We start from the raw sequence: 25959 nt of genomic DNA, 5'->3' as shown, positions 1-25959 counted from the left end.
TTAGCCAAGATCATCACCCGACACCCAACACAACCACCACTGCACTCTCCAAAACTAATCTTTAGACTTGAAAATCGTTACTACTATCAATGAACTAAGAACATACCTGTATTCCACTCATACATTGCTAATATTCTACCATTGCCAATTCCTCACCATTGTCACCGAAACAACTACCACCCTTAATAACAAACCTTACTCTTTTTCGCCACCTATCAATTGCCAATAAACCACACCAAAGAACAGGGAAAAATCAAAACAACAAATAGAAGCTTCAATTTCTATTTAATCATCAGAAACTTCAACCATTACCTAGTTCTTCACTTAAACCAGCCTTCATTAGCTTCCTAAAATTATCGCACCATTATTGTTACAAAAAAACCAATCTTTGACCATAACCATCACCCTAATCATCCAACCCGATCATCAATAGCCTCAAGTCAAGATTGCACACCAAAATCCTAAAAACATACAGACAATCATCAACAGCAAACACAACTAAGCTTTTCACCATGCACGATTTTCATTTCCAACTATAACCTTTAAAGCCCTAATCCATAACCCATCTTCTCAAACAATACACAGCACATTCATGTAGAAGTATAGTCACATACAAAAAACATACGACATAAATCCAGCAAACCAAAAAAGCCCAGCTTCAAGTTAGAATCAACACATTTATCTCACGCCACCACCATCATTTGCTTCTCACCAAATAATTACCTATTGTTAGTAGGGCATGTCAACACAATTCCAAGAAAAAATAAAGCAAAGTAAAAAAAAAAAAAAACCAAAAACAAATAAACAAATTTTTTTTGGGTTTCGGTTTGATTCTCCTTCAGGGAGTTTTGGGACTCAAATAGTGCTAACAAGAAAGCCAAGAAGGGTGTAACAACATACATAGAGCGACGGCTATCAGAGCAATGGAGAAGGGGGAGAAAACTGTGACTTCAACCTTAGATCTATGCAATCTATTGAGTTTCTGAAGGAACCAAGTAGATCACACGAGAGAGGGGACTAAAACGAACCTTAGGATAGAATTTAGGCTTGAATGATCACTGGCCACGGCGACTAGCGGTGGCAATGATGGTGGTTTTCATTGGAATCTAAAACCTTTAATGTTTTCGGCTGGAATTCATACTTAGCATAGAGAGAGTTAGAGAAAAAAAAAGCTTTTAAAAAGAGAGCAAAAACTAGAAATATGATGGAGAAGGCTAATTTTTAGGCTTTTATATTCAATTGAAATGATGAAGTTTCATTTGTTATAAAATCAGTTGACCTATGTGTTTGGGTTGATCTGACCCTAATCGATCACCACCCGTGCCATTGGGCCATGTCCTCAAGCTGAGCCTAAGTCAACTGTGAGCCATTCTTCAGGCCTTTTCATTAGAGCGAAGCCGAATAAAGCCAACTTCCTGAGCCGAAGTTTTTTGGTAATTCCATTTCCTTTTTTTGCTGTTTTGCTTATTTAATATTTTTTGAGTTTTTTTTAATAAACAAAAATAATTTCAAAAATAAAGAAAATGTTAGAACATCAAAAACAAAAAATGGTTTCAAAAATAAAAAAAAGGGGGTTAAAAGAATTTTTTTTTAAGTTAAAAAAAATGTTTAAGGAAAAGTTGAAGTATTAATTTTTCTTAAGTAAAAAAATATTTCAAAAAATATTTTGAGGAAAAGTTGAAATATCATTTTTTCTTAAATAAAAATATTTAAAAATGTTTGAGGAAAAGTTAAAATATCAATTTTTCTTAAATAAAAAAAATATTTAAAAAATATTTGGAGAAAAAATTAAAAGTATCAATTTTTCCTTAAATAAAGCATTAATTTTTCCTATAATAAAATAAATTTTTTTAGGAAAACTTTTTCCTTAGAATTTAAATTTTTCTAAAATTTCATTAAATAAATGTTAATTAATTCAATGGCGAAGCTTCTGTATGAAGAGTAATAGTTTTCTTGTATATTCTTATATGAGAAAATTCTCTTAATTTTTTACCAAAAGTATTGAAGTTAATTAAAATCAATTCTCAATAATTATTTGGTTAGATTTTTTAAGACTCAATGGATAATATAAAATTAAACTAGTATCATCCTTTGATGGACGTTATAAGAGTATTATAATTTTCTTCACACGTAATAGTATTTTCAAACCTAATTTTGATTTCGTAGACATTGCATCTATATTTTAAAAAAATTTGAGTCAAGCTTAGAATTTATCTTTAAAATGGGACAGATTCAATTAGATGTTTAATCGTATCTAAACAAAAAAAAATTTGTGGTGACTTCTTAAACTATATCTATGAATCAAGGCGTTATGACAAAAAGTATATTGGGAGATATCAAGTATAAAAAGTTACAGTTGGTGCATGAAGAAGCTATGACGGATACAGCTGCTATGTTCTTGACAGAACGGAACAACAAAAGCTCCAATTATTCGGTTGCCAAAGTTTGGGAGGAAACAAGGCCTAGGCAGATGAACGTTAACTGGCATAGACTTATCTGGTGTAAGATCCATATTCCTAAATTCGCTTTAATAGCTTGGATGGCCATCCTTAATAGACTTCTCACTAAGGATAGGCTGGCAGCATGGGGGATTCATACGGATGGAAATTGTGTTCTATGCAAACAGGAATAAAATCAATTGAGCACTTGTTGTTGCTGTGTGAGTGGATTAGAGGAGTTTGGATGGCAGGATGGTGTGGGTTAAGAATTAATAAATATAAGGTGAGATCTTTTGAAAAATGGTTGTTGGGAGGTCTTTTTCTAGTTTGGATGGCAATAGGATTAAAAGAAAGGTGGTATATACTTGTTGTATGATCTAGAATACTAGATGTGAGGTGGTATTCGGGGAAAAACTTTTGAGCATTCAGCAGACCTTTAGTAGAATTAGAGAAGCAGAACAGGAATTTAATGAAGCTGTGAACGGTATGAATGCTGGTAGGGAGAGTGGAATTAAACAGGCTGCTGGAACAGAGGATACGTGAAGATGTCCAGATGTTTACTGGCTGAAGATCAATTGTGATGGAGCTTTTTGCCAAAAGACTAGGAGACCTGGTTTTGGTGTAGTGTTAAGGGACTGCTAGGGAATGCTGCTGGTTGGGGGGGGGGGGGGGGGGGAATTAAGGTGGATTCTGCTCTAACAGCTGAAGAAATGGCATGCAGAGAAGTTGTGAAGGTGGCAGTAAGCGGAAAGTATAGTAAGGCGGTGTTTGAAACTGATTCTGCAAGTATTTTCAGCTACTTAACTAAGCCTAAGATGGATCCATTCTGGAGAGTAAGGCCTGTGTTAAATGATACTTTTCAAATCCTTGATGCTGTTAAGGAAAAACCGTTTAGTTTAGTTGGAAGAACGGCCAATAAGTCTGCAGATTGGGTGGCAACTCAATCAAGGGAGGGATGTACCCAAATGGTCGGATAAGGCAGCCACCATCATTTCTGGTTTTTGTACTAAGCAGGAATGGTCTCTCTGCTCCACCCTAGATGCTTTTGTGTTTTCCTGCTTGATTGAGTTCCTAGGTTTGCTCTCAGAAATCTTGCAGGTTGTTTTCTGATGTATTGTGTTTCGTTGAGCAATAAGAACTTCTTTCCTTTTGGCCAAAAAAAGTGCTTCGATGTCGTGTTTTGCAATTTGCCTTTGAAATGTCTTCACCAATGACTATTTTATAAAACAAATTAATTAGCATGAAACTCTAAGTATAATTAAAGAAATTTAATCATAAATTTGAATTGCTTGTGAATGGTTAAAGGTTTTATTGAAAAAAAAAAGTAGTTAAGGCTTTATTTAGTATTAATGTTGAAAATAATTTTTACATTTAAAAGTTAATTTTAATTTAACATTAACGCTAAATAATAAATAAAATAATATTTCAGTTTAAAAATTTGATTTGCAAACCTAAACTAAAAAGTTAAGGTGTTTTTATGATAAAAAAATACAATTTGAAATAAAAATTATTATATTATCCTATAGTTTTTAATATTTTATTATTATATGTATATTTTTATAGATATTTCAATTTTCATAGTTTTTTTATAATAATATTAAATAATTAAAATTTCTAATCATACTTTTTAAATATATTTTTTAATTCAAAATTTTTTCAACTATAAAAAGAATATTAAATTAGTCCTAAGTTGGGGTGATTGGCAATGGTAGCCTCAGGAGGCTTTGGCCCTCCCAAAAATTTGAAACCCCTATTAGCATGTATAAATATATTTATATTAAATATATTTAAATTGACCTGCAAATTAAAAATGATAATTTTATTATTTTTTGTATTTATAAATTAATTTGAGCATTGTAATTTAAGAAATGTTCAAATTACATTGATATTTGTTTATTTATTATATCCAATAATTATTACTTATAATTTCTTAAAATTAAGAGATTTGTCACAAATTTTAAATTACAATAAAATGAACAAACAAAAGTTAAATTAACTGTTCAATTTTCTCAATAAGATTCAAGTTTTCAATTAAGTACTAAATGTGTTTTTCTTTTATTTTAGTACAAGGGAGGTCAAAGTTTAGGAGATTTAAGAAAAAGAAAAAGAAGCTGTGCTTGGTTTGAGAAAATATTTTTTGTTTTTTTTTCATTTTTAAGAAAATAGATTTTATTTGTTATTTTTTATTTCCTAAAATGTATTTGATAAACAAAAATAAAATTGTTTTCAACAAATGTAAAAATAAGGAAATAAATAAAATATTGAATGACATTACTATTAATTGTATCTAATTATAAGTATAATATATATTTATTAATTAATGACATTAAAAAATATTCAAATATGATAACTTGCAAAATATAAGAAAAAAAGTAATGTACATCCATTGTTTTTATAATAAAAAACATATATTTTTTTTATTTTCATATTTCAACTAATTTTCATTTTTGTTTTCTAAAATTTTGTTTTCATTTTCAATTACTAAACAAGTTTTCACTCATTTTTTTTTATTTTCCAAGAAATAAAATAAAAAAAAAGACTTTGTTTTTTGAAACCAAACATATTTTTTTTCACTTTTATTTTTATTTTAAATCTTTATCACATGTTGTAATTTCTCTTTCAACCAAAAAAAAAAAAATCATATTGGAACTACTTTACAATAGGACAAAAAACAAAAACTTTTAGTCTGAAAATTTCATCATCATTCTTTTAAAAGAATGTTTAATTTTCTTTGTTTTGATAAAATGTTTAAATATGACTGATTTATTCAGTTTTTATTTCAATTTTAAATTGTTAAAAAAATTTCCATAATTCTTTGATTGATTGTATAATTAGTAATTCAACAATTAATTATAAATAATGTTATTGTTAAAAGTATAATGTTGTCATAATAATATTTTTGTTTTATAATTTTATGAGCTTATCATATTTTTATTAGTGTATTGTTTGTATATATATATATATATATTTATTTATATTTATAAGTATGATAAAATATATCTTAGAGAAAAATAAAGTATATTATATATTATTAGTTGACCCTTTAAAATTCACCGCTGATTCTAAATATATCAGCTTTTTTATTTGAAAAAAAATTTGGAATCCTAATTTCAGTGTATAAAATCATACGACCACAAAATAAATTCTCGGATGTATGTTTATACAAGCCTTGATAGGTGTGAATTGCGACATTTTAGCAGAAGATCACACTTGAAGGTGATGTGCTAAAAATGCTGCTCACATCTCATCCATTTGGGCTAATTTAGTTACTACCCATGCCAGTAGGATCGCTATTTTTTTTTTCCAACTTAGGTAAATGATAAGTGCAGCAAAGCTTACGAAAAAATCCCTCCAACTTACCCCCACCTTTCTATTTATTTATTTATTCTATTTTCCCCCCTATATAGTGCATCCTATACAATTGAAAGAAAAATAGGTGGTTGTTTCATAAGAAAACAATATAGGCAACGAAAGCCTAAAAATAAGGGATGTTTGCTTCAAATGAAAAACTTTTTTTCAAGCTTTTTTTTTTTTTCAATAAGTCCATCGGTGGAATGACAGGGGAATGGAAATTTGATACTTACCCTTTAACAAATCTTTGTCCTACATGGGGGAATTTTAGTACACATCCCAACCCAAATTCCATCCAAGTGCAAAAATACCATAACATTTTTAGTAGAAAAAGTTTTATTTTATATATTAACTAGATTATAATCCGTGCGATATACGAAATAATTTTACTTATTTAATGTGAATATATATATACACAAATTATTTTCTTTCTAAAATTATATTTAAATCTTTAAAATTCATAGCATATATAAAATTTATATATTTTGACTTACCATCAAAAAACAAATTTTTTGAAAATAGTAAGAAAAAATTATGTCTTTTCTTTGGATATTTTTATTTACAATAATATGTATGCACCTATAAGATTATCTCAAATAAAAATAAATTATATCTTTCTTAAAAAATAAAAATATATATTATTGAATGATAAATTAAATAATAAAAAAATATTAACATACTTTGACTTTGATAATCTTGACTAAATTATTATACAAATTATGAAAAATGTTAGAAAATATGTGAAAAAAATAAATTAAAAAATATTGTTTTTCATAAGAATGAAACTATAATAATAATAATATATATTTTGAAAACAAGTTATAAGAAAAAAAAAATTGCAATAGCAATAAAATGTACCTAAAAAAAGTTACTGAAAAAATAAAAAAATTAATGTATAACACATTACATTTATAGTCTTAAATTAGTATAAAGATTCTTTTAGTGATAATTAGGATTAAATAAATAATTTTTAAATTAATTTTTTAAATTTAAAATGGATATAATAAGTGATAAAGATAATATTAAAATTTTTTACAGTTATTTGAAATATAAATTTAATAATTAGAGTTCAAATGAATATAATCATTTTGATAATTTTATTATTTAAAGATTTAAGATGAAAATTTTTGAAATTTCAAAAGCTTACATAAAGTTGCTTTAATTTTTAATATCTTACGTAAATTTTTTAAAAAGATAATTTTTTAAATCAAGATAAAAAAGATTGTTGAAAGATTTAGATAAACTTAATCTTTATAATTTTTAAACATATTTGAAAAGTTTTGATAATTAAATAATTTTTTAAATAATGTTATTTGGTAAACAACTAAAATTATTTATTAACAAAAATAAAATCTGTATTTCATATCTTTAATTTTAGAAATTATATCTCTAAATTAATTTAATTTTAAATTATAATTTGAATAATTTGAATATTTGAATAAATTTAAAATTATCTAATTTGTAATTAAAATAAGCTATCTTATTTTTTAAAAAAATTATTTTTTATGTCATTTAAGAGAATTGTTTACATAGACGCTCATATGATAAATTTATTTATGTATGTTGTTATATAATATATAATAATAATAATAATAAATTGGTTGAGTTATACAAGTGATTTTTAAAAAAAAATTTTACAAAAAGTACATTGATGATAAGAAAAAAAATTATAAAAATTAGAATTTAAAATTTAAATATGCTAAACACTATCTCTTAAATAAAATAAATTAAACTCTTAATTTAATTTAATTTATTTTCAATCTATCGCTTTAATACTACAAATAAACTTACAATCTCAAATTTTCATTAAAATCAAAAGTACCATAAAAAGGAACATAAAAAAGTATCATTATAATAATGTGTTTCGTGAAAAAAATATGTCCCGGGTCTAATTCCATAATACAATGATGATAACACCTCCAATGATGTTTTATGCCACCAAATTTATAGAAGAGAAGCTGTTTATTTATTTATTTATTATTGTTGCTATTATTATTAATTTTATTAAAGTTGTTGGAACAATAAAACTCTTCTTTTCCAACAGAAAAAGGCTATTCAAATATCAAAATTTCCTTTAATACACTGCCTCATGCACAATAAAAACCAGATCGTCTAAAATAAAGTAAGAATTATGAAATTCACCTATAAAAACAGTGTTCTATGATAATATTTAACCTAATACCTGCAACTATAAGAAGTTAATATTATACATTTCACCTATAAATTAAAGTCTCCCTCATTCATTCTTCTTCATTTTTTTAAAAAATTTTTTCCATTCTTTTCTTGGATTTGAGAATCATCCCATGTGAACTTGCGAACCACCATCAAAGAAAACAGAAATTCCCAAATCAACTTTAACTAATATTTTTTTTATAAGAAAAACCCTTTAAAAAGTGAGATCAAATTGTGGTTTTCACTGCTGTGATGGGAAAAGTGAGATCTAAATCTGATTTTTCACTGTGAAGCCTTGTGGCTTCTATTGAAACTTGTGCTTTTAAAATGTGGGGCTCCCCAAAACAAAAAAAAAGAAAAAAATCAGTTGCCCCATGCTCCCATCCTTAAACTGTCACGAGTTTTGTTAAGGTTGTTTTTAAAGCTAGTTAATAAATTATTTATGATAATATTTTTATTATACACAATGTATTTTTATAATATAATTAAGAATATAATGAGATTTTATTTTAATTTAAAATTTTAAAACAATTTTAAAAATGTATTCTTTTTATATTTACATGAAAATTTCAAAATTTTATTAAATATAATAATTAAGAGTTAATATATTAATTTTTAATAATTAAAAAATATTATTTAAAATAATAACAATAAAGACTGCTATTTGGACACTTGTTAATAAAACCTGATTCTTTTTTTTTATATATATAATAAAACCTAAATCTAATTTAGACAAACTATTAAATTACTATCATTATAAAAGTGTTTGGAATTCAGTAAACAAAATTTTCATTCCCATAACAAGTCAAACCCTAGTTACTCAAGTAATTAAGGAATTTATTACCTATAATAAAATTTACAAACTTTTAGGTCCATTTCCTTTTTCCCAAATCACCCTTGTCCAAAAATGAATCCAATCCTCACGAAAAAATTCTTTAAGGGGTATTAGAGTAAAATGAAACCAAAAAATAAGAAATTCCACCCCAATGACACATCATCCTTTTATTTGTGATCCCATGTGAGTATGCCTCGAAGCTAGCGACCCCTCAAGCATATAATACAAAGGCATTTGCCGACTCTTGTTTCACCGGTGGCCCTGTTGATTTCCATTTCCCATTTTCATTTAATAATCTCAATTATCCCAATCATTTAAAGCTAAAATAACCCCCTTTTTAAGATTCAAATTTTAGTATTATTTGTTTAGAGTAACTGTTTAAAAAAAAAACTTCTAGTTTTCTACAAGTATGTGGTGGACTAGTTCACGTGGGTTTTTTTAATATACTTTATGCTAGTTTTAGAAACAAAAAGCATTAATTTTTCATAATCATGCTTAATAATTAAAATAGTGTGATTTTCAGAGAAAAGAGCTTTTGAGATTTTTAATTTTTTAGCACAAGGGTTTTAGGAACTCTGTTAATTTTTGCAGGTAAAGTTGAAGGGTGCGTTTCTAATGCTTTTGAGAAAAAGAACGAGGGAAAGAGCTTGATATAACTCAATTAGGGGTGGGATTCTAGTCAAAGATCACAACCTGGGTTCTTGCTTCCTGCGCTTTTGGTTTTGTGTTTTGCGAAGATTGAGACATCTCAGTAATCTTTTTCTTTTTCTTTTTTCTTGGGTTTTACACTTGTTTCTTGTACTGCTGAAGGATATCTTCAAGTAATATGTTAATAGTAAGTTTTCACTCCTTTGTAAGGATAAAGGTTTTCTTGAGTGGAAAGTTTAAAGTATTTTTGGTTTGTTTTTCTGATGTAAATTAGAGGGGGGGGGGATTGAAAATGAAATCTTTGAGTAGTGTAGGACTTGGTTTGAGCATAGTTTTTGGTTGTCTCTTGTTAGCTTTGGTTGCTGAGTTATATTACTTGTTATGGTGGAAGAAGAGACTAACCAGCAGAGATATTGAAAATGATTACAGTAATCCAGCTAGGGAGTTGTTTTACATGTTTTGTTGGAAAAGGTCATCTCCCATGACTCACTCGGCTTTGAATCCTCAAGAAATAAGAATGACAGAAGAACAACAATCTCATCGGCTTCATCTGCACTCAAGCAAAGATTTATTGTTCAAGCCTTTTGATGATCATGGCATGGAAAATGAACTAATGGTTCTGCATGGTCTGTCTGGGCCACCAAGATTTCTCTTCACAATTATTGAAGAAACAAAGGAGGATTTGGAATCTGAGGAAGCTAAGTCTAAGAGTGATAACAAGAGTAGAGTTGGGTCAAGAGGAAGGAGCTTGAGTGATCTGCTTCTCACTGTTGAAACCCCATATTTAACCCCACTAGCTTCTCCACCATTTTTCACTCCTCCTCTTACTCCAATGGATGCCTGTTACAATCAACAAGGATTCAACCCTTTGTTTGAATCTGCAACTGATGCTGAGTTTAATAGGATGAGGTCATCACCTCCTCCAAAGTTCAAGTTCTTGCAAGAAGCAGAGGAAAAACTTCATAGGAAAAAACTAATGGAAGCAGTCGAAAAGAACAATGGATTTGGTCAAGAAAATGGTGACATGACTCCTTCAAAGTATCTCGAAGATGAGGAAGATGGATCTTTTATCACAATCATTGTTTGATAGGAACAAAGAAAGAGGGCTTAATCAGTCTAATCACAATCATCAACAGCAATTTCATTCAAGTGCTACCACTTCCCAGGTACTTCCTCTCAGTTCTTCACCTTCAACATTCAAGTCACCAGCCAGGACTACTCCCATCTAACACTATTTCTTAGATTTTCACGACCAACCAAAAGTAAAATTGAAAATTTTTTTTCTTTAAGAAAAAAAATTAGTAGCTTTTTCATTGTGCTTTTAGGTTTTGATTTATTATTTAATTTTTGCTTAATTTGCTATGTAATCTTTTAATGGAGAGAGACAGCATTCTCTTCTCCAACATCATGATGTGAGGGTGGTCTAATGCCGAGTGGGAGGGGACTATTGGGGTTACTTGTTTTATTCCAATCTCTATTCCTCCACGTCTGTTTGATAACTGTAATCATTCTATGAGTGAATTGATTTACTAATGTTCTTTCTTAAGAGAGCACTGTAAAATTTTTTGAACAAAATTTATGATAGATTTTGTTCAATTTTTTAGATCAAAATAAAATATATTAAGGGTCATGCATTCGAAATTAATATCAATAAAAAATTATTGATAAAATTCGAATCTAATACCCATCAAGATGGATGAATTTTGCAATTAAGCTAATCCCAAACCATTGTTGGTGATGCTAGTATGTTGACATTCTTCTGCTGGATGATTATTGTTCAGTGTTTGCTGAATAAAAACTTTTGGCACATAATGTGATGCGGACCATCCGATGAACACCAGACAAAGGCTTTTGGGTGGGCCAAGATGTGTTACAGTTTTTATCTGTGAAATATGTATGTGTATAAAAAAAAAAAGTACATTATATTTCAACAAAGTGACAAAACAGGAAAAAGAGAAAAATGAAAAAAAAAGGGTGAAGATGTGTAGTGATTGGTACGATACCTTTACGCTTTTTCCAAACAACAAAGAGATGCAATTGCCCGTGAAAGTGTCTCGTGGGCACAGGGCTGAAAGCAACCCAGCCTGAAAAATCATTACATTTTTACACGGCACTTTCCTTTTCCATTTCCTCTTTCACATTAATTGCTGGGACTGAGCGGGAGGCCATGGCTGATAAATTATAATCATGAATTCATGCTTTTTTTTCCCCTTCTCTTTGATACAGAGTTGCAGTTCTAACTATTTGTATACAGAAGTTTGAATATCTTTGATTTCATTATTTGCACGGAGCTATAAACAAATAATTTTGATATGTGCAGAGTAATAGAGGCTTAGGTTCTGTTAGGCGCAATGGTACGGACTTTGAGAAGACTCATAAATTTTGTAAATGTTGTGAACGAGAATTGGTCTTTCAATATATGTATTTATATTATTTTTAATTTGTAAGACATTTCATGAGGTCCAAAAGATTGAAATAAATAATATTTTATAAGTTAGTATGAATAGAAATATTTAGTATAGAAAACAACTCTAAAATATTAATAATGTATCACAAAAAATTGTAAACTTTCGATGGAGTCGAGAAAACTATTATTATCTTAGAAAAAAAATCATGAATCTTATATTATTTATGTATTAAAATTTATTTTAAGATATAAATATTTATATCACTTTTAATTTGTGAGATATTTTTTTCAAAATAAAATCTGAAATGGACAATAGATTAATATAAATGATTTACAGCATGACTGTGTGGTGTGTGAGAGTGCCTTTTCCACCACACTGAAGCCTCGAATCCCTAGCGAACCCTTATAAATACTCCCATCACGCCGTCCTGTCCTGCCCTGCCAAAGGGAACCTAAGGTTATGTTCGTTTTGGATGGAATGAAAAGGATCCTTTATTGCAATGCAACTACAGTCAAGCTCATTTTTTTTTCCTAGAGGTCCAAACAGTCTCAGGCCCCGTGCCATTTTCAATTTTAGCTAAGCGGGGAGAAACTTACAAATAAAAATTGTGACTGCAATGATGCAAAATTTTGATCTGTCTAGAAGGAAAATAGTGAAATGTAAGATAATACTTGCTTCAGATTTAAAATTGAAAGTGAATTATGGAAGAATGCAACGGCACTTGATAACGTTAATTAGTTAAGCAACATGTTCAATTTATTGCTTGGATGCAGTAAATTTACTTCCATCACCAAATCCTAAGAGATTTAAATTGTGAATGAAAGATGCATTCATGACAACACGGAACATGATGATATGGAACACGATAATGGATGAGAAATGTGATTAATCGAACAAAATAGGGGTGTCCTGTCATACAAAGTTCACAATTTTTATTACAACCTGAACTTTCTTAATTACATACATCTTCAACTCAGGGATGCAAATCAATGGGTTTAGTTTTAGAAACAAAAAATAAGCAAAGAAGAGTACATCTACAAGTCAGATATGTAACCATTGTGGTACAATCAGTATGGAAGTGCAATGGGATTCAAGTTAAATAAATTACATACCCAATGAGATGAAAAGCAAAAATGGTGTCAAATGATTCCCAAAGCAGCAAGATCAGTCATTCCCAGTTCAGCTCACGGGATTCAAGCCAGGTTCTTCCAAAAGGCTGAATGCAGTATATCCATAGTAGGAATGATATATATCTGGTAGCTCCCCCGGATGCTTACTGAAACCTCCAAACTCGTAAAAATAGGATATATAATATAATTATCCCCTCCCCTCCCCCCCCCCCCCCCCCAAAAAAAAAGAAAAGGAACATAAGTGACAGTCTGACAGATAAGAATCTCAACCTTAGTAACATTTGATAAATGGAAATTCATGCAGAGATAAGGTTCATTATATTAATATAATTAGGTTACATACATGTACATGAAGCAAGGCCAACTCGTTTGACATTTTAAGCTTCACACTCAACCCCCCCCCCCCCCCCCCCCCCCCGGTCCCTTTTTTTTAATGCCATTTTCCATTGCTCTCAGTATTAAATTCCCTTTTGCAAAGGCATTTTATATAGAAATTTCAATAATCCCTTCCTCCCTCAAAGGTTGCTTCCAGATTAATAAATCATTGGTTTCCAATTAGGAGATGGTGACTTCCATAAAAAGACTATGGTTTAAAATTTTCAGGCATTGGTTCCAGCTTGCACCCAAGCAAGCAGTTTCTTGTCTTCCATGTATCATCATGGCAGGCTGCTTCATTTACTTTATTATTTAAAAAGTGCATGTTATGTCTTCGATTCTGGAACCACCATTTATATGAGGGTGCTCTTGAATGCATGCTAAATTAGATGAAATGCCAAGAAGCAGTAGCAGCACCTCAGATTGACAAGTCTGCGTAAAAGCAATCTTTTCAATGAATTTGTAGCCTCCTAATATCCCCAAAACTGCCCCAACCCTACACAAGAACATCATCTCATCAACACAAAGGCAGCTTATATCATGTAATGAACAAAGGTTTTTCTTATGCTTACCAGAAATCTGCCATCAGTTGCCTGTCTCTGTTTGAGAGAGGAGAGGAGAGAGGATAAAATCATTCTTGGGGCAAAAGAAATGCAAAAGTTACCGATCACTCAACTCAAAAATTGAGTTTGCACACAGAGATAACGATATTGAACCATCTCTTAAAAAGCATTTTCCTTATTAGCACCTTTAAGCTCTTAATGGCCTTTAAGGTGTCCATTGTGTACTTCTAGATATTAAGCTAAACTTTACATCTTCCTGGCGTACTAAGTGATGCTTCCAGATATCAAATGACAAAAGTAAACCTGCATACTCCAATCCAGTAATAACGGCACATTTATGATGGACGATGATGCATTTTTTGACAGAAGATCATCTTCAATATACCCCATTAACGGAAGAGATGCCACGGCACAATTCGTACCACCCCCTGCATCACTAAGACTAATGCTGTTGGTAAATATCATCAAAGTGAACAGAATCTGAAAACTAAAGAAATATAGAGCAGAGCAGCTTCATGCAGAAACTTTTCCTACAAAAAAATAGACCGGTAAGCAAATGACATTGAAAATGTGATAATTTGATGAAAGAAGTTGTTTGAGGGAAACAAGAAAGAAATGACATCAGTTAAGTAGGACCAAACTCATGCTCAGCCTAATTTGTTTATAAACTCATATGATGACTAAGAGCAACGAGAAAATTGCAGAGAAACAATGATTAGACCCTGCTCTAGATGCACAGAGGTGACAGAATATATATTAAGCTATTACATGAGATATTTTTTAACTCACCAGGTGATTCTAAACCAGGCATTAAGCCAAAGCCACCGTCGGAAGACTGAAAGAATAAAATCACTTTTACTTCAGTATATATGCAATAACCTAAACAGAAAATAAAGATAAAATGGAAACATTGGCAATTTAAGATGTATTCCCTGGCTTTCTCTCTATCCATGCCACTCCAATCCTCCAACATAAAGCAGATAGCAGCTGATACATCAATTAACTAAATCGAAATTTCATTATGGAGAACTCCAACAGATTGAGCTTTCATTGTAACTGGTAATGATTTCGGTTCTTACCAGCACTATATACAAACCGAAGATTTGTCTCTGCCCCAACATGCAACGGCATAAAACTGAAGATCAAGAAAACAATAATCATCAACTTCATGCAATGGTAATCAGTCTAGAAGATCGATCACATTAAAAATAGAGAGGAAGAAAATACAAATTTGAGTTTAAATGACATGTTTTTTCCCCTTCCCTTTCCATTCTTTGCCTGGGCATAAGAATATCATCAGGATATAATTGATTGCCCTTACAAACAGTATGCATAGCTGGACTTTTACCAAAGAATCAATTAATATTCATCTCTAACAAGCATCTATGGCAAATTTCTTCTGTCAATAGTGTATAAGAACTATACTTTGAAGCATACCTACCATCAGGCTGTTGAAGATTTCTCATGGATATGAATATTGATTCTTTGTCCACAGTAGAGAGATTAAAGCCAACCATCTTTAGTATGGCTAGGGCACAATACGTGCTTGCCAAGTGAACAGCATTATGAGCTGAGACCTGTATGCAGAATAGACAGAAAAAATTATTAACAATAAAATAATAATAAGAAAACAGATAATATACAATGAGTTTCTCATACCCCATTTTCATCTGGAGGGAACTGTGAAGTCCTAGAACCATGGAAATAAAATTGTCCTGCACGAAAAAAACAATCTCCTTTTAGAAAAATTTCCTTTTCATAATATCAAAAGCGTAATAGAGCATGAAAACCCAACAAATGAGACAACATTCTTCAGCAAAAGCTCAAACCATTTTTCAATTCGGCTTTACTTCTCTGATGAGCTTGAAATAATAAAACCCAATTGGCAACTCTGTCCTTGTCAACCACAAAACCACAAACAAAGGCATCAAATTGTACAGCATCTCTAAGAATGCAATGTGTCGATCATTGTCTAAGTATGCCAGGGGCGATGATGGTGATTATAATGATAAGGTGATGGCGACAACGATTGAAATGTCGACATTTCCTCTTCCTCTTCTCCTTCGATTTCGAAATTTGATGGGTTGCACTTCCTTGTCACCACCTCGTTAAACTTTTTGATTTTCTTTTGAATTTTTAGTTTTTTTTTTAATGATTTCGGAGTTATGACTTGGGCAAATTAACGAGGGATAGTAATGGATTGGGTTTGATATTCGAGTTTTTAATATTTATATTTGAATTTGTTTTGATATTAAAATATTATTTGTTTATATTTAATTTGATTAGTATACTTATAAATTGTAATTGATTTAATTTGATTTAAAATTAATTTAATAATTTTAATTTAATATAATATTCATAAAGTATTTTTAATATAAATTATATCTTAATTATTTATAAATATAGTATTTTGATTAAAATAATATCTTAAATTAAAGTATTAAATAATAATTATATTAATATAATATAGGATAAAATTTTATTAAAAGTCATTCAACTTATACCTATATTGATATTGAAATTTAATGGGATATTGAAATTTAATATATCCTATTCAAATCACTAAAATTTGTTAAATATATTAAAATTAATCACCTTAATAGATTCCATTTAAATTTTGATAGAAAAATGACATGGTTGCCACATCATCAATCACATCATTTGTCACATTAATTAATTAAACTCGAATAATTTCATAAGAGACCATTAAACTTTTGTTAAATTTTTAAATAAGTTATTAAATTTTAATTTGTTACTATAATTCACTTAAATTTATTAAGTAGATCAAATTTGGTCATTCTAATAATTTCATTCAAATAAAAGTTAGATAAATTTTAAATATTGAATTCAACTAAACAACATACATATTTTCTATATAATAAAAAATCCTCTATATCCCACAAAAAAAAGAAAGATTAAATAAACCCAGAGTAGAAATAAATATTTATTTTTCTTGGAGTATTATTGCTTTTATTTAAATTAAAGAACATAAATATTTAAATAAAAGAGAAAGTCCATACAATTTAGTTAAAGCACTTTAGGAAAAACAAATATTTATTAAAGTTTTAACTACTCTAGGTTTACTTGATATTTTTTTTGTTTTAATTTTTTGTGAAGTATTAGGAGGATTTTTAGCTACATAAAAAATCTAGATGTTGTTTAAATGAGTTTAATATTTAGATCATGAGAGGATTTTTGGTTACATAAAAAATTTGATGTTGCTTGATTGAGTTCAACATTTTAATTTTATCTAACTTTTTTTTTAGATGAAATTTATTAGAATGACAAAATTTGTTACATTTAACAAATTTACTAATCTTCTAGTAACAAATTAAAGTTTAGTGACCTATTTAGAAAATTTTAATGACCTTTCAAGAAATTATATAGGTTTAGTTATCTGATGTGGTAGATAATGTGACTAATGATGTGGCAATCATGTCATTTTTTTTATCAAAATTTAGATGGAATTTATTAGGGTGGCTAATTTTGATATACTTAATAAAATTTAGTGACCTAGATGGGACAAATTAGAGTTTAGTGACCCAAATGAGATTTGGTATAAGTTGGGTGACCTTTCATGATATTTACCCATGTAATACATGTATAACATAAAATTAAATAACTAATAAAATGATATATTTTTATATAGATCCAGTTCAGGTCGAGGTAGTGCTACTTAAAACCCAACTCTGATTCGAATATGATTAGACATCCAATTTTAAAAAATTGATCCTATTGTATTGGATGGGTCAAAAAATGTGGAGTATGTGTTATTTTGCTATCCCTAATTTTGACTTCTTACTTGAAGATAGATTTTTTTTCTAGTCTTTTGCAAAGAGAATACATTTAAAGTAATTTAATTACCTTTTAAAATTTATAAATTATGCAAAAAAATTTAAAAGTTAATATTTGACGTATGAATGCTATACATTATGAATTAACTATAAAATTATAGTTGTGTTTAACTTTTTGGTTTAATGGTTAAGAAGGCTCAAGAAGATATATAAGGTGAAAGTTCGAACCATACTATCCACATTCCCTATTCAATGGATAAAAAAAACTATAAAATGATATCTCATTAATAAGTAAAATAAGAAGGCTAAATACTCAATTTGAGACTAAATGTTTGGGTAGTTCTTTAATTTACAATTAAACATTTTAATTTATACAAACAAGAATTAAACGTTATCAAAGTTTTACAATGTAGAATTTTTCACTATGGCTGTGAAATATGTGCATTATTAAGTCTAAAAACCATAATAGATGGAATTGACATAGAATTAAGTTTAAATGATTTATTGACATGGAACAACAAACGAAAAGGCCCTTTTAATATTTTTTTTCTAAGCCTATTTCATTTCTCTTCTTTCTTTTTTTCTTTTTGAAACTTAGGGTTTAGTCACTGCAACCATTCTCATTTTCTTGTTTTACAACATAAAAATTTGAAAAATATATTTTCAAAGTAAAATCTGTACATAATGTCTATTTCAAATATGAGTTCATCTAGTAATGTAAATTCAATGTTAGTAAAACTTTCGAGTTTTTCAAAATTTTTTATGCTTTGATTTGGGTAAAGATTTCTCTAACTTTGTTCTTCAAAATGTTAAAATTGCAAGGTTTCCAGAGGTTAGTATTATAATATAAACACGTGTAAGTTAATTTTAGTTAATTACCCTGTAGAATGAGATTTTGAAGGAGAACCCATTTTTTATTACTATAATATAAAAATAGCTAGGTGGATTTCATGGACAAATTGTAATCCTGGTAAAAAATTTTATGAATGCTTATATTATTTGGTAATTTTATGAACAAAATAATTTGTAAAAAAAAATTATATTTTTTTCTAAATTTGTTGATATTACTTTATTATGATTATAGGGCCATGTTGGTGGATTTCATTTATGCATGATTCTAAAATTTTTGATAGAGTGAATGAGATTATTTTAGAGCTAAAAAATAGAGAAAAAAATTTTATGTGGTCATGTTTGTCATAACGTATATATCCATGGACCTACCGTCGAATGGATTAAAGGAATCACCACCAATCTTTTTTGTTTAGGTGTGGTTGGCCATCTGATCGAATTTGTCCCATTTAAAGAGGAGTTTCAAGATTGACTTAGGTATATTTAAATAGTAGATTCTGATCCACGAAACCAGATTTTAGGTTCAGGAGTATGATTATGTGTGAGGAAGGTTATAGTACCCCCACAGTGCCCATCCAATGATGATACTAGTTTGATTTTGAATTATTCAAGCCTTAAATATGTTTATAATTTATCGAAATATTTAATATTAAAAATTAATCCTAAAATTACTCTAATAGTTTGGTAATAATTTAAGATAATTCTCTTACCTCAGGAGTATTTATGGAGACCGGTGTCCAATCTTAAAGAGGCTTTGTCATTGGATTTATTAATGTATTTTTATTCAAAAAAAATTAGTAAAGTCTATGACTTATTTTGAGGTAGATCTTCTAATAGTTTGGTGAGATTTTATTTGAAAAATATTTATAAAATTTTATTTTTGAGAAAATAATTCATTAATTCTTCTAATAGTTTAGTAAGATTTAATTTGAGATGTAATCCTCTAATATTTGGTAGAATAAAAATTATTTTTAAAAAAAAAAATTTATTTGTGAAATTTTTCAATAGTTTTGGTGGATTTCATAAAATTCAAATCTATAAAATTTTTTCAATAGTTTGGTAGAATTCACAAATTTATTTAAAAAGATTTTTTAAAAATTTTTTATTACTTTCCAAAAATAAAAATGGATTTTTTTTTGCAAAATATTTAATGAATAATGAATTACTCAATATAAATAAATAAATAATAAAATTAGTAAAATAAAATAAATAAAAAAACTAAAAATCAAAATATAAAATAAATATATAAAAAATAAAATCAAAAGATAAAATTAAAATAGAAAAAGAAAAACCTATGACCGAGTTGGTCGAACTGTAGGTGGCATACGACTCTTATTCGAGTTACGTGAGGATCTAGGCTCACAAAAATAGTGTCGTTTTGGAATCCTATAAAAGCCAAGTTCTTCATTTTATCTTCAGAAGCTCTTGGTTCCCTCTCTCTTTAGCCTAAAAAATTCTCTGACTTCTCTATAAAAAAACCTAGAAATTCAACGAAAAACTAGAAAACCCATCGGTTTTTGGAAAATTCGTTGAAAACTAATCGAATAACTCAAATCCTATTGGAAAATTCAATCAAAAAATTCAAAAATTTATCCCAAACCCAGATTTTTCCCAGATTCTTCAAATTTTCTAGAAACCTAACCTTGATTCCAGAAATCCAAAATTTCAATCCTCACACTTCCGAATAGAAACCAGAAATCCAAACACTTTTCAACCACAAAAACTTCGAATCTTGAACTTTTAACACAAAAATCCCATAATTCTAGCACCCAAAAACTTTTCCAGAATTTTAAGCACAAAACCCCTTTTCTCTAATAATCAACAGTGTCTTGTTCTACAGTAATCTATCTAATTTATAGGTAGCATCTAGTAGAAATTCTACGGATCGGATAGAATCAATCCAAGCTTGAATCCTAGGATTGGAATCTGCTCGAGCATAATTTTAGACCTTTGTCCTTGCTGATTGTTTTGAATCAAATTAAAAGTCTTGTGATTTGGTTCTGCATTAAAATCCTTGATCGAGCATCTTGGATCCTTTTGATTCGATTGGTTATAGATTCAATTTCCTTATTCAAACGTAAATCTAAAAGAAAATTAAGGAAAGAACTAGAAAAATAAAAGTAAAAAAAAAAATAATAATATAGTAATATATTATGCTATAGAATAACAATAACAATAACAATAACAATAACAATAATAATAATAATAATAATAATAATAATAATAATAATAGTGAAAATAAAATAGAAATAATAATATAATATAATAATATAATAACAATATACCATACTATACTATTATAATAATAATAATAATAATAATAATAATAACAATAATAATAATAATACAAGAATAATAATATTAATAGTAACAAAAATCGACCCTAATTGACCTCGGACACAAATAGATGTTTATGGTTACCCTTCTTTGCACATTTATATTAGACATGAATAATGCATAAGACCTAGACATCCACTTTATTTCGATCCAAAAAAGAGTCAAATCACTAAGCAAAAACAATCGAAACTGAGCCGTGAGTTTGGAAAACGATTTGGATGGAGCTGAGATCGAATGACTGAAATTGAATCGCAAGTTCGAAAAGTTGACTTGACCAAGTCGAGGTAGAAGCTTGGTGACTGTGGTCAAACCATGGTCAAAAGATGATCTGGACAAAGTTGAGATCAAATGACTAGGATTGAACCACAATCTGGAAAGACGATCTAGACAGAGTCAAGATTGAACGACCGAGATCGAATCGCAAGTTTGAAAAATGATCTGGTCAGAGTCGAGATCAAATGATTGGGATTGAACCGCAAGTCTTGGATCGAGTTAAAGTTGAAGCTTGGTGACTGTGGTTGAACCATGGTCAAAATATGATAAACGCCAAGATTGAACCATAAATTTAGAAAGACAATCTAGACTGAGTCAAAATCGGACGATCGAAATTGAATCACAAGTCACAAAGATAATATGGACCGAGCCAATATCAAAACAAGTGATGAATGATAATGCAATGATACAGTGCATGCCTTATCTAGGGTGCTAATGAAACGTTAATCATGGTACTAAGGCTTCAATAGTTTTCTTCTGCATTTTGCATATTTCTTGTAAGGAGACTACAAACTCTTCTTTGTTACTCAGGATAAGCACTTATTTTTGTCTTAAGGAAAGCTTTCAAAATCAATGACCTTATCTTATTTTGAGGACATCATCCTTAACCCTCATTCTTTTTAATTCTTTTAAAGTAATACACAATCTCTTACAGTATTACTCAATCATTATTTCAATTTCAAAATATGGGATGTAAGTTATACATTTCGTCTATTCATGGCAAGGCATAAAAAAAAAAAAGGTGAATTGAAAATGAAACATAAATAAGACAAATGTCATTTATTTGGAAAAGAAGTAAATTATAAATGATGGCAGTAGAATAAAATAAAGGTGTATAGGGATGGCTATTTAGGGTAATAGTGCCCCAAGACAAACAATTAGATAATTATGACAACAAATCTTGGATTTCTTAAAAAACTCAACCAAAATATAATGCCCTTACACTTTATAACTTTTTGAAATTCATCGATTTGGGTATGCCTCTTAAGTAATTTCATATCCTCCTTATCAAAGTCGTCTTTATAGGTTTTCAACTTAGATAACCGCTATTTATTTTAAGCTACCTTTTTGAGTTTTCAACTTGAACTCTCATTTTTTTTTGCTCAAGCAAAGCATTTCGTCACTACTTCAAAATTTATGGATTAAGAAGATTATCTCCATCCATCTCTGACAAAATTAAGGTTCCCCCTGAAAAAGCCCTTTTTACAACATATAGTCTTTCCCAATTTGGAGTCTACTTCCCTTTATCATCATGTTGACTTGGGAAAATTCTTTTCAATACCAGCTCACATTTTCAAAATTGGTGACGTCAGACATTTTTATCATAAGTTCTCATCATTCTTTTTGGTATAATTAGTTATGACAAAGTGCTACTAACCTCTTTTCTTTAATGAAGTTTAACTGTTCATAGTGCTCTTGGACCTATTTAGCTTCTTCTAACTGTACTTCTTTTAGAACTCTTAGAGATGAGATTTCTACTTCTATTAGCAATACAGCTTCCGTTCCATAAACTAAGGAAAATAAAGTTGCCCTAGTGGACATATATACAGATATTTGGTAGGCATGCAAAGTAAAAGGTAATTTCTCATGCTAGTCCCTATATGTCTCAGTCATCTTTTTTATAATCCTTTTGACATTCTTTTTGTAGCTTTTACTGCCCCATTCATCTTTGGGTGATAAGGAGCTGAATTATGGTGCTTAATATTAAACTGAGCATATGCTTCTTGCATTATCTTGCTGTTCAAGTTCTTTACATTATCTAAAATGATCTTTTCTAAGAGTTCATATCTACAAATTATTTTTTTTATGAACTTACAAACTACTGATCGAGTTATAGTTATGAATGAAGCGATTTCGACCCATTTAGCGAAGTAGTCAATAATCACAAAAATGAATCTATTCCCATTTGATGCCATTAGGGTGATGGGACTAATGACATCTATTTCTTATATAGAAAATGGCCAAGGTGGTGCCATAACATGTAAAGTAATGGGCAGAGCATAAATTTTGTCAGCATAAAATTGATATTTATGATATTTTTAAGCATAATCAATGCAATCTCTCTCCATTGTTAACCAATAATAATCGGCTCTCATGATCTATCTTGCTATCATATGTACATTTGTATGTGCTCTACATATACCATCATACACTTCACCAATGTTTTTCTTAGCCTCAGAAGCACTTACGCAATGCAATAACACTTGATCTTTGCTTTTCTTATACAAAACTTTCCTATCTAAAAAGAATCCCATAGCCAATCTTTTCAGGACTCTTTTATCATATCTTGTTGCTTGATCGAAGTACTACTAAATCCTTAGATATCGTATAATGTCGTAATATCAGGGATTTCCATCTTTTTTCTCCTTTAGATTGGTGCAACGCATTGGCATATCCCTAACATCTAATTTGATGGGTTGAATTTCAATAGTATTGCCAATTCATACCATTGCAGCTAAGGTAGCCAAAGCATCTATGATTTGATTTTCTTTCCAAGGTAAATGTTCAAATTGGATTGTTTCAAATTGTTTGGACAACTCTAAGATGTATTTATGGTATGTGATAAGCTTTGAATCCCTTGTATCCTATTCACCTTTTAGTTGATAGATGACCAAGGCTAAATCCTTAAACACCTTTAATGCCTTAATTTTTTTTGTCTAAAGCAACATTCATTCCCATAACACATGCCTCATATTTAGCCATGTTATTGGTGCAATTGAAGTTTAATCTTCTATAATAGGGTAGTAATGTTCTGTTGGAGATATTAAAACTACTCCAACCCTATGCCCTATTGTATTAACAGCCTCATCGAAATACATTTTTCATATCTTTTCATCATCATTATCTTCTTCTAGTCCTGAGATAACCATTAATTCTTTGTTTGAAAAATTAAGTTTCACGGGTTCTTAATCTTCGATGGCTCGATCTATGAGAAATTCAATAATGACACTTCCTTTGATTGCCTTTTAGCTCACATACATTAGACATATTTTGAAAGCATCATTTGCCATCTTGCAATTCTTCTTGATAATGATGGCTTCTCAAAGATATATTTAATTACATTTAGTTTAGCTATAAGTCAAGTCGGGTGGTAGAGCATATACTGCCTGAGCCTTTTAGTTGTCTAAGCCAAAGTATAACACATATTCTCTAGTGATGAATACTTAGACTCATACTCTATAAACTTCTTACTCAAGTAGTAAATAGCTTTTTCTTTCTTGCTAGATTCATCTTGCTATTCCAACACACATCCCATCAATTTCTTATGAACCATTATGTACAAAATCAATGGTCTTCCTAAAATAAGTGGTGCTAATAATGAAGGATTTGATAGGTATTGCTTAACTTTGTCGAAAGCTTTTTAACATTCACCAGGGTTGTTTTTTTGAAGGAGCTTAAAGATGGGATCGCATTTAAAAGTAAGTTGTAAAATGAATTGAGAAATGTAATTTAACCTACTCAATAAACCTTGCACCTCTTTTGGTGTGCTTGGCAATGATAAGTTCTGAATGGGCTGAATCTTGTCTAGGTCAACTTTTATTCCCCTTTCATTGATTATAAAGCCCAGTAGTTTTCTTGATTTGACTCCAAACATGCATTTGGATGGATTCAACTTTAGTTAAAACTTTCTTAACCTCTCAAACAAATTTTTGAGGTTGGTTAAAATGTCCTTTTCTTTTTCAAGATTTTGTAATCATATCATCCATATATACCTCAATCTCCTTATGTATCATATCATGGAAAAGTGTCACCATAGCTCTTTGATAGGTTGCCCTAGCATTTTTTTAGTCCAAAGGGCATAACCTTGTAATAAAAGGTTCCCCACATAGTTACAAATATAGTCTTTTCCATATCATTCTAAGCCATTTTTATTTGATTATAGCTAGAAAATTCATCCATAAAAGAGAACATCGCATGTCAGGTCATACTGTCCACTAAAATATTAATGTGAGGTAGAGGAAAATTATCTTTTGGGCTAGCTTTGTTCAAATTATGATAATCCACATACATTCGTACTTTTTCATCTTTTTTGGAGACATGTACTATATTAGCCACCCATTCAGGATACTTGGCCATTTGCAAAAAGCCTGCATCAAATTACTTTTTCACCTTTTTTTAAATTTTCAATAATATTTTCAGTTTCATTTTTTTTAACTTTTGTTGGACTGGCTTACATTTAGGCTTCCAATATTTCAATGCTGAGCCTAGGCATATATTAGTAGGATCAAGCAAACACATCTACAAATTCTCGAAGCAAATCATTTAATCCTTGTTTATCAACTGTTGGGAGCAAGGTACCAACCTAGACTTTTTTTTTTTTCGTATTTGGCATCACCTAAGTTGATAATCTTAGTGACTTTTTGATGAAGCTTGATAAACTTATTCTCCTACTCAATTAATCTCATTAAATCTTGAGGCAAAATGTATTCTTCAGAGTTTTCTTCAATGTTAAGTTCATCAATGTTAATTAAGTTTTCAAAGTTAAATCCTTGATCATTGTCATAATTACCTTTATATTTATTTATAAACCTGAAATTAAATGAAATAGGAAATATTGGCGAGATGCTTTGATGGGGAAATGGATAAAATGCATGCTTTTATCTTTTATTAAAATAATGAAAAATAAAAGGCCCAAACATAAGAAATCATCCTAATTCTTTTAGGCATAAGCAATTAGGAGTTATAGTTATATTGAGAGAAAATTAGAAATAGCAAGCATTTAGATGACACTGTAATTCTTTAACTCATAGTCTGGTGGGCATAAATAAACCAACATTACCTCTTT

The 25959-nt window shown here is 29.4% G+C and overlaps 1 protein-coding gene, 2 long non-coding RNA genes and 1 pseudogene across 6 annotated transcripts; 1 reads left to right on the top strand and 3 right to left on the bottom strand.

The window, feature by feature from the left end:
- LOC149515097 (uncharacterized) lies at positions 1–1179 on the bottom strand. Its single transcript, XR_016327619.1, has 2 exons — positions 1029–1179; positions 1–723 (listed from the first exon to the last, which is right to left on the bottom strand). It is a non-coding gene; the product is annotated as an uncharacterized LOC149515097 (long non-coding RNA).
- A 7853-nt stretch (positions 1180–9032) lies between these two features.
- Positions 9033–10990, top strand: LOC111295282 (uncharacterized; annotated as a pseudogene).
- A 1068-nt stretch (positions 10991–12058) lies between these two features.
- On the bottom strand, positions 12059–13169 carry LOC149515096 (uncharacterized). The gene is made up of 2 exons (XR_016327618.1): positions 12965–13169; positions 12059–12289 (listed from the first exon to the last, which is right to left on the bottom strand). It is a non-coding gene; the product is annotated as an uncharacterized LOC149515096 (long non-coding RNA).
- A 216-nt stretch (positions 13170–13385) lies between these two features.
- On the bottom strand, positions 13386–16041 carry LOC111294836 (geranylgeranyl transferase type-1 subunit beta-like). 4 transcript variants are annotated; one of them, XM_089743617.1, is made up of 7 exons: positions 15750–16041; positions 15580–15635; positions 15358–15497; positions 15000–15055; positions 14710–14755; positions 13930–14348; positions 13386–13853 (listed from the first exon to the last, which is right to left on the bottom strand). In XM_089743617.1, exons 3-6 carry the CDS (start codon positions 15435–15437, stop codon positions 14297–14299), a joined length of 234 nt encoding a protein of 77 aa, XP_089599743.1. In that variant the 5' UTR covers positions 15438–15497; positions 15580–15635; positions 15750–16041; the 3' UTR covers positions 13386–13853; positions 13930–14296. The 4 variants fall into 4 exon arrangements, with proteins under 4 accessions (XP_089599743.1, XP_089599740.1, XP_089599742.1 ...); XM_089743614.1 differs by having other exon boundaries at positions 14710–14923; positions 15362–15497; XM_089743616.1 differs by having other exon boundaries at positions 15362–15497.
- Between the last annotated feature and the right edge of the window lie 9918 nt (positions 16042–25959).

Source organism: Durio zibethinus, chromosome 14, assembly GCF_047325235.1.
Source record: "Durio zibethinus cultivar Kanyao isolate XHJ-2024 chromosome 14, ASM4732523v1, whole genome shotgun sequence".
Lineage (NCBI taxonomy): Eukaryota > Viridiplantae > Streptophyta > Magnoliopsida > Malvales > Malvaceae > Durio > Durio zibethinus.
The sequence above is the reverse complement of the archived record's forward strand: the minus strand, read 5'-3'. Positions and strand labels throughout refer to the sequence as shown.

Bases quoted from the DNA above. Each gene is read 5' to 3' on its own strand.
- LOC111294836 (XM_089743614.1), bottom strand. From the start codon at position 15,437: ATGGTTGGCTTTAATCTCTCTACTGTGGACAAAGAATCAATATTCATA. The intron at 15,056-15,361 runs GTAGGTATGCTT...CTTGATCTTCAG, and splicing joins AAATCTTCAACAGCCTGATG to TTTTATGCCGTTGCATGTTG. The intron at 14,349-14,709 runs GTGAGTTAAAAA...TTAGTGATGCAG, and splicing joins GCCTGGTTTAGAATCACCTG to GGGGTGGTACGAATTGTGCC.